This window comes from Mastomys coucha, unplaced genomic scaffold (assembly GCF_008632895.1).
Source record: "Mastomys coucha isolate ucsf_1 unplaced genomic scaffold, UCSF_Mcou_1 pScaffold22, whole genome shotgun sequence".
Lineage (NCBI taxonomy): Eukaryota > Metazoa > Chordata > Mammalia > Rodentia > Muridae > Mastomys > Mastomys coucha.
This window is the reverse complement of record NW_022196905.1, coordinates 248616831-248628013: the sequence shown is the minus strand read 5'-3', so window position 1 is coordinate 248628013 and position 11183 is coordinate 248616831. Positions and strand designations below refer to the sequence as shown.

The 11183-nt window shown below is 43.4% G+C and overlaps 1 protein-coding gene and 1 pseudogene across 5 annotated transcripts in view; both read right to left on the bottom strand.

Moving 5' to 3' along the window:
• The window catches only part of Hydin (HYDIN axonemal central pair apparatus protein), a 421354-nt gene that overhangs the window by 162576 nt on the left and 247595 nt on the right, over positions 1 to 11183 (bottom strand). For all 5 annotated transcript variants that reach the window (XM_031341421.1, XM_031341424.1, XM_031341423.1 and 2 more), the window contains exon 23: positions 7642 to 7955. In XM_031341421.1, the coding sequence (XP_031197281.1) occupies positions 7642 to 7955 (314 nt within the window). The remainder of the gene's footprint in view (positions 1 to 7641; positions 7956 to 11183) is intronic.
• On the bottom strand, positions 10548 to 11069 carry LOC116070172 (annotated as a pseudogene).

The following is an 11183-nucleotide window of genomic DNA, read 5'->3' as shown; positions in this document are numbered from 1 at the left end:
TCAAACTCAGAAATCCGCCTGCCTCTGCCTCCCAAGTGCTGGAATTAAAGGCGTGTGCCACCACCACCAGGTCCTCCATCCATTCTTATATGCCCTGCTGAAGCATTTTATTCTTGTTGAGATGTTCAGATAGCCCAAAGGGACACACCCAATGAAAGACTCATCACCACAGGGATAGTGATGGAGGCAGACCCCAGCCCCTTAACAATACCCTTGTTATATGCATATGTGTGATGGACATATACATATTGTTATATGTATGTGATGAGCTATCGTTATCCACAGGCAATCTAGATTACTGTCATGGGATCAGCATGTGATTGATGCAGTGACTGGTATTTCCTGATTCTGAGTACTTATTTAACATACTTGTCCATTTTGCTCATTTGGTTTATTTTTAATTTTTTAAAACAACATCACCCATGATAATTGGTGGTGGTGGTAGTAGTGGTGATGGTGGGAGTGGCAGTGGTGTGTGTGCACGTGAATGTGGAGGCCAGAGAACAACTTTCAGGACTTGGTTCTCTCCTGGCACTGTGTCACCTGGAGCTCATCAGGTTTGCTTGGCAAGCACTTTCTCCTGCCCTGAGCTCTCTCACCAAACATTTTTTTCTTTGTTCTTACGTATGACATGGGGGCTAACTTAGAAGGAAATGTATTCTCAAATAAGAGAGATACTTTAAATGAGTAAGAATTATTTATAAAACCATGCATACACACCTGTACACATCTGCACACACACTCTATGTACCCAGTGGGCATCTAGTGACCTTCATACCTGTCTATACAGGACTGTCTATACAGGACAAAAAAAAAAAAGAAAAGAAAAGAAAAGAAAAGAAAAGAAAAGAAAAGAAGGCCCATATTTGTGCTTTCATTCCTCTTGCCAGCCACAAAGCTCAGAAGAATTCTAACTGGAAAGGGAAGGTTAGCATTGATAGGTCTGATAAATGACCTTTAACCAGTGTTTTTCTGTTTTTTTTTTTTTTTTTCTGATGGTGCACGCATAGACTTTCTGAAGGGCAGGTGGCATTTTTGGTTCTGTTACATGTGATATTTATGCCATGAGCTTTTCTATTTGACGGGTGCCAGGAAGCTGACAGAAGAGATCCTTAAACAAGTTACACAAAAACCATCTTCCTCCTGCCACAATGACCAGGAGGGGATGCTGACTAGCTCAGGGTACTGCCAGGCTTTGGGGCTCCAGAGATACCAGGGAGGATGCACTGACCAGCCTCATGGGGATTAAGAGCCGACTGGAAGGATGGATGCTGAGCTTTAAGTACAGGTGTGACGAACACTAAGAAAGTCAAGGTACCAGGGCTCACAGCCTGGGCTCTCCCCAGGGCAGAAGCCTCAGAGGGGACAGTCATGCAGGAACAGATCTGGATGGGGCAGAAGCCAGTACATTTAAAGAAACAAAAGATGATGTTGTGGTGTATATTGAGAGGAAACCAACTAGGAGGAACGCAGGGACCAGCCTGGGCCAAGGATCACTGAATATCACCCCAAGTATGTTATACTTGATTCTAAGGAGCACAGGTAGTCTGAATCCTTACAGACATAAGCCAGGGGAGGCACACGCTCTGTACTAGGACTTTGAGCATTAGTGAGACTGTGGTGCACGTGTGGAAGCAGAGGACCCAGGAAGGGCTGCCACAACCACCCACACCACAGGTGACGGGGAATAAAATAGTCAGAGCAGTGGAGATGGAGAAGAGGCTTTTATAAGGTACAGCAGGTGGGTTTGATGCAGTGGGTGGGGTTTGGACCAAGGAGGATTCTGGTCCTTCCTGGGGAATAGTGATGTCACTCCTCGCTGGGACAAGGAGCCCTGGAGGAGAGGCCTCATGGAAGACAGCCAAGAGAAGACACCAAGAGAGCAGTGAAGTTAGAGCTTTGGTAGAGGGGACCAGAGTCTCAGCAGCAGAGGTGAGCTGAAGCTATTAGGAGGCTCAGCCACTGAGAAGAGGGGGTGGTTACTGGCAGAGTTGAGAAGGAAGGGTAGAGGGGCAGGAAGAACAGTAGGGGAATATGGAAAGGGGGAGCAGCTACTGTTATCAAGGCATTGTTCGGAACACCTCTGACTCTGTTCCTCTCTTGATGACAACACACGTCTCATTGCTCTAGACTGAGCTGTTACACACAACTACTAGTCCACATCTGCAGACATGTTGTCCTCCACTGTGTCTTCCCATCCAAGGAAGGCCAAGCTCTTGCTGTGCTGCAGATCTATGCGTTGCCTCTTCTCCGAACCCATTCTCCACCTAGGCTGGTTTTCTTTTTCAAGGCCCTCCCTATACCCAGCTTCCTCAGCCTCAGTGGTGCACACGTCACAACTAGCAGCCCTTGGTGTGAAGTCTGTGGCCGGGAAAGTAATGACATCATCTGGGTTGGGAGAGGGAACAGGAAATGTGACTGAATTGATCTGATCAGAGTGAATCCCCAGGGATTTAGAACCTGGAAGAGCACAGTCCTGGGAACCCTGGTAGCCATTTGGAGACTGGGAGAAAAGCTCATCAATCCTTGATGGCGAGCAGAGCGGAAGGATAGAGAACTCATCTGTGGTGATGGTGTTATACGAATTTGCTTTAAGCCAGGCTGGAGTTAGACTGATTCTGGCTCTGCCTTTTAGTTCTGCTCAAGGTCCAGGTCTCTGTGACTTACAAGTCCAGCTTACATCCATGCCCAGCTCCTGTGATTCAGAATGCTCCTCTGCTTCTGCTCTGGGACGGGACATTGCAGGGCATGGTTACCTCCTTCCTCAGACCCTGTCATTACAGTATGTCTTCCAGGGTTCCCACATCTACTTCTCTGACTAGCCTCAGGGGAGGGCCCAGGTCTTGTTCATGTTCACATCCCTGATGTCACATCTGAATTACTTATCAACCCTTTGATTGAATGAACAAATGAATTATAAGCAAAGACTCTATATAAAGAGACAGGAAGATACTGAAGAGTGAAAGAAAATGGCTAAATATACGCTTGAACCAATGAAAAATTAAATGTATCATATTCAGCACTGGCCAAGTACATTTTCAAAATGTCATTATTTTAATTATGGAAATGGCCTCTCAAAAAGTAAAAAATAAATAAGGCGTGCCCTTGCTTCCAGATGGAATAAGCTCATTTAGCTGTGCAACATCGGAATAATTTCACAAAATCTGGTATGCAGAGTGCATTAGGTCAGGTTGGCTGATTCTTTCCATAATTATTTTAAATGTTCATCTACAGAATTTTATTCCAAACCCAAACAGTCCATGGCATTTAATGAGTAGGCTCCAAGGCTCAGGCCCAGGACTGGGCTGCCAGCTTCAATGAGACACTGGGTCATTGCTAGATGTCTACAGAAGACGTCCAGAGCAAGCTATCGTTACTATGGTAACAAGCACAGGCAAGAAAAGGGACGTTGTCATGTATAAGATGGGGATTATGTACTGGAAGCATTGACAGGCCACTAAGGACATAATAAGAGGTCTCTTCAACTAGAGTGGCTGTGCACCCTCCGTAGCTGTCAAAACATGCAGGAAGGAAGTATGCATATGGGTCCTCACCACCTTCTACTATTTTTTAACTCTGTGCATGTCTAGACATAAAGAAGATATGGACTAGAACAGAAACCCATTCAAACATTCAGAACAAGTAATATGAAGTTCAATGGGCTTGCACACTCATTCAAATAATTAGAACAAGCAATATGAAGCTCAATGGGCTTGCACACTCAGTGCAAACTCCATTTATTGGGTTTGATATGCTTATTAGGAAAACTTTAGTGGTCAAAAAGATGGCCCATCAGTTAAAGGGATCTGCTGCTAAGCCTGATGACCTGAGTTTGATCCCTGGGACTCACACAGAAGGAATGAAGTGACTCCTGTAAGCTATACCCTGACTTCCACATGTATGCCATGGCATGTACACCACCCAAAGAATAAATAAAATGAAACATAAAACTATAGGGGAAGAGGAGTAAAAATCAGTTGGTAAAGTGTTTGCCATATGAGCATGAAGACACGGATCAGACACAGAAAGCCCGGTATTAATCCTAGCATAGGGAAGGTAGTAAGAGGAACATTCCAGAGGCTCACTGACCAGTCAGCCTAGCCTCTTTGGAAAGCTCCAGGCTAGTGAGAGACTATTTTAGAAGACACAGATGCCTACAGAAGAGGGAAATTAGATCCATATTGCATCCTGTACAAAACATCAGTTCAAGCTGGATCATAGATGTTAATTTGAAACTTGAAACACTAATACTGCAGGCACGGGTCTAGGTCACAGATTTCTGAATGGAAGCCCACTAGCACAGGCAACTGCTCCAAGAGTTGACAAAGGGACTGACTGTATGAAGGAAAAAAAAAAAGGCTTCTGCATAGCAACTCCCTTCCCTGCCTAAACGCATCCAAACCATCAATGGAATAAGTAGACAGAACAGCCTATCCCAGCCTGTCTCAGCCTGTCCCAGCCTGTCTCAGCCTGACTCAGGCTGTGTGTGTCCAGAATATACAAAGAACTGCAAAAGGCAGACACCAGAGAAACAAAGTTGCTAGTCAATAAATGGGACAATGATCTGAGGAGACAGTGTTCAAAAAGGAAAACGTACAAATGGCCAATAACTTTTTTAAGTAGTGTTCAAAATCTTTCTCCACTAGGGAAATACAAACTAAGACTACCTTCACAGGGCAGGAGATGTGGCTTAGCTATTCAGAGTGCTTGCTGCCCTCCTGGAGGAATGTGCTTTAGTCTCCAGTCACCACATGGTAGCTCACAACTGCCTATAACTCCACTTCTAGGGGACCTGGTGTCCTTTCCTGGCCTCAGCAGGCATCTGTGTGCACGTGGTGCACATACATATACCCATGGCACACCTACAGATAAGACAAACAAACATTTAAAAATGCTTTGAGATTCCGTGTCATCCAAGTGAGAGTGGGGAACACCATGAAACCAAATGCTGACAAATGCTGACAGGACTCTTGGGAAGGAAGCCTTAGACACGGATGTAGGAAATGCACCAGTGCAGAGGCTTCACCTGCATCCCCACCCCACAACCAAACTACCTTAGGATCCAGCTATACCACTCCTGGGTATACCCAAAGGGCATTACCTCCTATCAGAGAATCTTGCACATTCATGGTCATTACTGTTCTTTTCTTATAGCAGCAAAGAAATGATACAGCCCTAGATGTCCATCAACAGATGAATGGATAATAAACATGCAGAACACACATACACAAGCACACACACATGTGCACATACACATGTATGCACATATGCACACACATACATATGCACATACACACATATGCACACATATAATACATACATACATGTGCACAACACACACATACATGTACACATACATACATATATGCATGAATACATACATACATACATGTACATTCATATACACATGTATGCACACTCACACACACATATACACACACACACACACACACATGAGCATGCACATACACATGGAATTTTATTCAGCTCTAAAGAGAATGAGAGGATGAGATTTGCAAGGAAAGGGAGAGAACTGAAAAACACAATATTAAGCAAGATAACCCAGGCTCAGGAAGACAAACAACACTGAATTCTCCATCTCATTTGTGGGTCTGAGGCTCTGTTCTAACAAATGTGAATATCCAGGTGGGAGAAAATACAGGTTTAGGAACAGGGAAACTGGAAAGAGATCAGCGGGAGTGGAGTAGAGAGAGGCTGGAAGGGAGGGAGGTGGGGTAAGGGTACAATGGGGAAAAGGCAGGGAGACTAGGGGCAGGAGTTAGGAAGAAGAGGAACCAATCAAAATGAAGTATGTATGGAAATGCCATCTGGAAACCTATTGGAAGCTAATTCTTTTGAATATAAAGTATCATATAATCTCATCTTTTCCCACATTTATCCATTGCCGATACTTTTTTGAGAATATAATATACTTTCCCTTTCCTTGTAATAGTATTTCTCCCTTTCCTTGTAAGCTAATTGAAAAAATTACAAACTAATTTTAAAAACCATGGTGGGTGGTGCTGGAAGAATAGCATTCAAGGTTGTTCTCTGGCTTCCATATGCATGTGCACATATGTGCATACATATGCACGAGCACCTGTACACACGGGCACACACAGCTGTAGACACATGAACATGCACATACACAGAAAACTCTGTAGCCAATGAAACAAAAGCAAAGATAAGCAGGGCTGCACCCTACTGAAAAGGCTCTGACAGCACAGGAAAAGGCGAACAGGCTGAAAAGCCTACTATGGAGAGGGCCAGAGCTCACCAGCTACACGACTGACCAGGGGCTAATTTCCACAGCAGATAATTCCTGCAACAGACAATCCAAATCCCCAAGGCACAAAATAACGAGCCCATTTAAAGATGGGTTAAGGTCCTCAATAGACATCTCTATGAAAATGTACACATAGCTAACAGTTGCATCCATACCCTTCAACATCATTAATCACTATAGAAATGTAAATCCCAACCACAGTGAGAGAGCCCCTCTTACTTAGCATGGCTGCTATTCCATAGACCAAGAGTTAGTGTGGTGAGCACAGCGCACTCCTGCCAGGGCGCACCATGGGGCAGCTGTTACAGAACTGAGCGCAGAGGCTTTGTAGAATAAACGAACAGACCTAGAGAAGCAACTCAGAGCTAAAGCACTGTGTGGCACTCATGGCACTTTGGGTTCCATCCCTGGCAGTAAAAATAAACAAAATAAACCAAACCACTGTTTGATCCTGCAACCTCACTCTTATATCTTCATGCGATAGACTAGGATCAAGATCTCAGAGAGAGCGGAGCTCTGCAGCACTGTTCCCAGAAGATAAGATTTTTAAACACTCCAGATGCCAAGACAAATGTATAAATAAGATGGAGCATTTACATACAGCAGAGAAGAGTATCAGTTGACTTTTATGGATAAGGATTCTACAGTATGTAGCGACACAGGGAGAACTCGGAACGTGGTGTGGTGTTTTATCACTCAGCCACATCCCAGAGCCAGTTTTTGACTTCCTTCAGGAGCCTCTATACGGCTTTCCACAGTGATGAAATCATTTTGATGTCCTGGCACCTGGGCCCAGAGCTCTGGTTTCTCCATATCTTATCAATGCTATCAAGTTTTCTTTTATAAACAGCCATCCTATGATTTATCAAAAATAATCACATTCATAAGTCAAAGAGTGGGAATGGTGGTTACCTAAGTTTGGGGAGAGGAGAGTGGGTACCAACAGGCATAAATAAGGCTTCAGTTAGGTAAGAAACAACAATGTTCTAGAAGTCCGCTATAGAGCATTTCCATGAAATGATCAGCTAAAAAGCACAATGACTTCATTTTTGGTGATGAACTTTTAGTGAGCTAGCCACTAGATTCCAACAGGAAGTAAACATTCAAATAGTCCTTCTTACCTTTGCGGGTGATAGGGTTTTCAAAAATAGGTTCACTTTTCTGTTTGGAAATTGAGTTTTAGATTCTGTTCTTTCCAATCAGTGATGACTTATCAGACTGAAGATACTCATGAAAGGCTAGTACAAAGAGCACGGTTGACCCAGAGGAAAGCTACAAAGGGATTAAGTGAGCAGAACAGGTCTGCGGGATGGTGGTGGGGAGGGACAGGACAGGAGCAGGGGGGTGGGGCGCACCTGATTTGATTTTCATCATCGTTCACCAGGAAGAACCAGCGGAATTTCACAACCAAGGGGCTGCAGTTGGTGATCATGATGTAGCGAATGACCTCGGTGTCGTTCAGGATGCAGCCAAAATCCACATCCATCACCTCAAAGCTGAGGTTGGGGTAGTGCACTTCTCCACGCAGGCCCAGATTGTCCACCTGGGGGTGTTCTAGATACTTAATGGACAGAACCTCTTCTGCTACCCAGTTGTTCAGGTCGCTTCTGTAGGAGGGATCAAACATGACGAGGAGGTGTTTCTCTTCATCAACTTCCAGTTTTATAGGCTGTAAACAAGATAATATGAAGTTACCAACTCTTTTTTTTTTTTACATATTTATTTATTTTATGTATTTGAATACACTGTTGTTGTCTTCAGACACTCCAGAAGAGGGCATCAGATCCCATTACAGATGGTTGTGAGCTACCATGTGGTTGCTGGGAATTGAACTCAGGCAGGGACTCTGGAAGAGCAGTCAGTACTCTTAACTGCTGAGCTGTCTCTTCAGGCCCCAGTTATGAAATTTGCACTTTGAAAGTCTGACATGATACACAATACAGGAGAGTCAAAATACATGCATCTAAGCTTTATATACACACATATTCATCCATACATATTTTAAAAAACACATAGCTTTCAATAATTAGCAGTTATTGGTTGGGTTTAAAACTGTTTCTCTCTCTTTCAACTCATGTTGAGATTTGATGGTTATTGGGGATGGAGTCTAAGAGTGAGCCCTTTTCTGAGGAGGCAAGGTTAGTTGCCATAAGAGTGGGTTGTTACAGAGCAAGGCTGCCTCTCATGCCATTCTTCCACACTTATCCTCTTGCCTCACTGCCATCACTTGAAGCAGGATGGGGCCATAGCATCACACTCTTGACCTGCAGAACTCTGAACCCAAATAAACCTCATTTCCTTATAAAATATTCAGCCCAGATACACTGTTGGACCATTAACACAGACACCTAGATAGCTACAAGTGTGTGTGTGTGTGTGTGTGTGTGTTTGTGCATGTGCTTGTGCATGTATGTGTGCCTGTGCTCCTGCATATGTGTGTGTGTGTGTGTGTGTGTGTGTGTGTACATGTGTGTGAGAGAGACACAGAGAGAGTGGGGGGAAAGAGGGATGGATGGGAAGGATGGGGGAGAGAGGAGAGAGAGGCAGAGCAGAAGCATCTCACTGTCTAGCCCTTTCTCAGAGTCATCCCTGCCTTTCCATGGCCACCTACATCCAGCACACATGCACCTGGGTACCATTTAGATAAGAAGTCTCCAACATCACTGAGAATCTGTCTTTGAAGATTGATTCTAAATTGTTTCGAGAAGCAAGATTTTGTAGCAATTAGGCACATCTACTAAATCTAAAATTTTTATGGAAAAGCAGAAAAATTGAATTAGAGATCCTTGACCATGCTGTTTCTCAGGGTTAATATTTTTGGTAAATGTTTGTTATAGGCATGACGAGTAAAGGGTTGGATTCTATAAAAATAGGATTTCATTATATGATCTTATTAAAAATATTATGAACTTTACAAAACTGAAGATAGGGGCCTAGAGAGAAGGCCTGTGGTTAAGAACATTCATTTGCTCTTGCAGAGGATTCAAACTAAGTATCGAGCACCCATGGTGAGTGTGTACAACCACCTGTCACTCCAGTTCCAGGAGATCTGAGACTGTCTGTAGGCTTTGGGTCCACCAGCACTTGTGTGTGTGTGTGTGTGTGTGTGTGTGTGTGTGTGTGTGTATGATTAAAAATAAAAACAAATCTTAAACCAGAAGACATTTTTTTTCTCCTGTAAGGGAGGGACTTAATCACAAGAAGAAAGATTCTGGAGTCAGGATGCTTGTATTTGAAGGATTTGGGTTCTCCTAGTTCCTAGTTGTATGACCTTAGTTTCTATATCTGTAAAGTGGGGTAACGATAGTACCTCCCTCCTGCCTGTACTGAAGAGGGTGGAATGAATGTATGTGATAATATATATTATTAATATAGCATGTGGTACATAACTACCATGATCTTTTCTCAATAAAAATGATGGCTAAATGTTAATCAGTTATTATTGATGCCTGACTTCTAAAAATGGAGTGGACCTCATCAAGGAAACTTCTGGATGCCACAGGTGTAGACCAGTACAGAAAACCACAACCAATCAGTATGCAGTGTTGTGGAGCCTGCCCTCAGTGGATACATATACAAAATACTCCTGCACCTATGGCTTCGGGAGCATTGTAAAACATGGGGCAGAAAGACTGTAAAAGCCGGAGGATCAGGGACTTTGCGGTGAGACTATCTCTTAGCCATGCTAGACGCTGCACGCATAAAGTCTCACCAACATGACTGCCCAAATGTGAGTCGGACAAGGACAGCATGTAGGCTAAACAGGTCATATTTGGGGATATATATGCACATACAAGTATACATATGCAATAACAGCTGATGAGAAAAGAGGCCATGGATTAAAGGAGAGACAGGTGATGGGTCTATGGGAGGGCTTGGGGGAGAAGGGAAAGGAGAAATGTAGTTAAAATACAATCTCAAAAATGAACAAAAAGGGAAAAGAGGCTGAGCAGCATACTACTTTTTACTTGGCCTTTCCTTTTGGGTGCTGGGGACTCAACTGCAGTCTTCATGCATTGCTACCCTGAGCTACATTCCCAGCTTCTGTTTTCTGAATTTTACTGGCTGTGATGAATGCTCAATTGTTCCTTGCATCTAAAGAGCATCTTCTTCTCAGAGGATATTATGGCTGGCTATAAAATCCATGCATCACAATTCCTATTAAAACTCTAGTCATTTCCTTGGTAACATTAACTTATTGTGGAGAAGTCTGAGGTCGGTATAACAAAAACCTTTTTTTTTTTTTTACTGAAAAAAATTAACAGTTTATTATAATTTATTTTATTTAACAATCTAGGAAGTTTGCGGCCATCAGCAGTTCCAGTGCAATTTCAGGTGCAATTGGGAATTCAGGAATTTCAGTGGAGCTGTTAGTATAGCGGACTTTGTAGGTAAAATATATGCACACTTTGGATAGCACATGTGAGGGGATCTCTCTAAAATTGACCTCGTTGGTTTCATTCTCCGCAAACTGACCTGGACCACTCAACATGGCCTTTATTGTTCCTGATGTTAATGCATGTTCTCTTTTTACAATAAATTCATGACCATCAGAAGATATTAATTTCACATACATAGCATCAGGGCCTTCACAGCCACCATAGGTTTTCTCCTCTCCATCCATTATGTTCATATAAAATTCTACTTGATCCCAGAGGAACTTTAGTAGTTTCCCCCCGTGGGTTCCGGGGCACGGGAAGGAATTACTTCCACCACGTCACAGCCGCTTTCTGCAACGCGCGAGAGACTGGTACCTGGAGAGGCCGAGACGCGGTCTACTAGTAACTTGCGTCTGAAGGAAGTAAAAAACCTTCTTTTAATAATTCTTTTCCTTCACAAGGCCGAGGCCCTCTCCTCCTATTGCTGATCGAACCTGCAATCCTCTACTATACACATG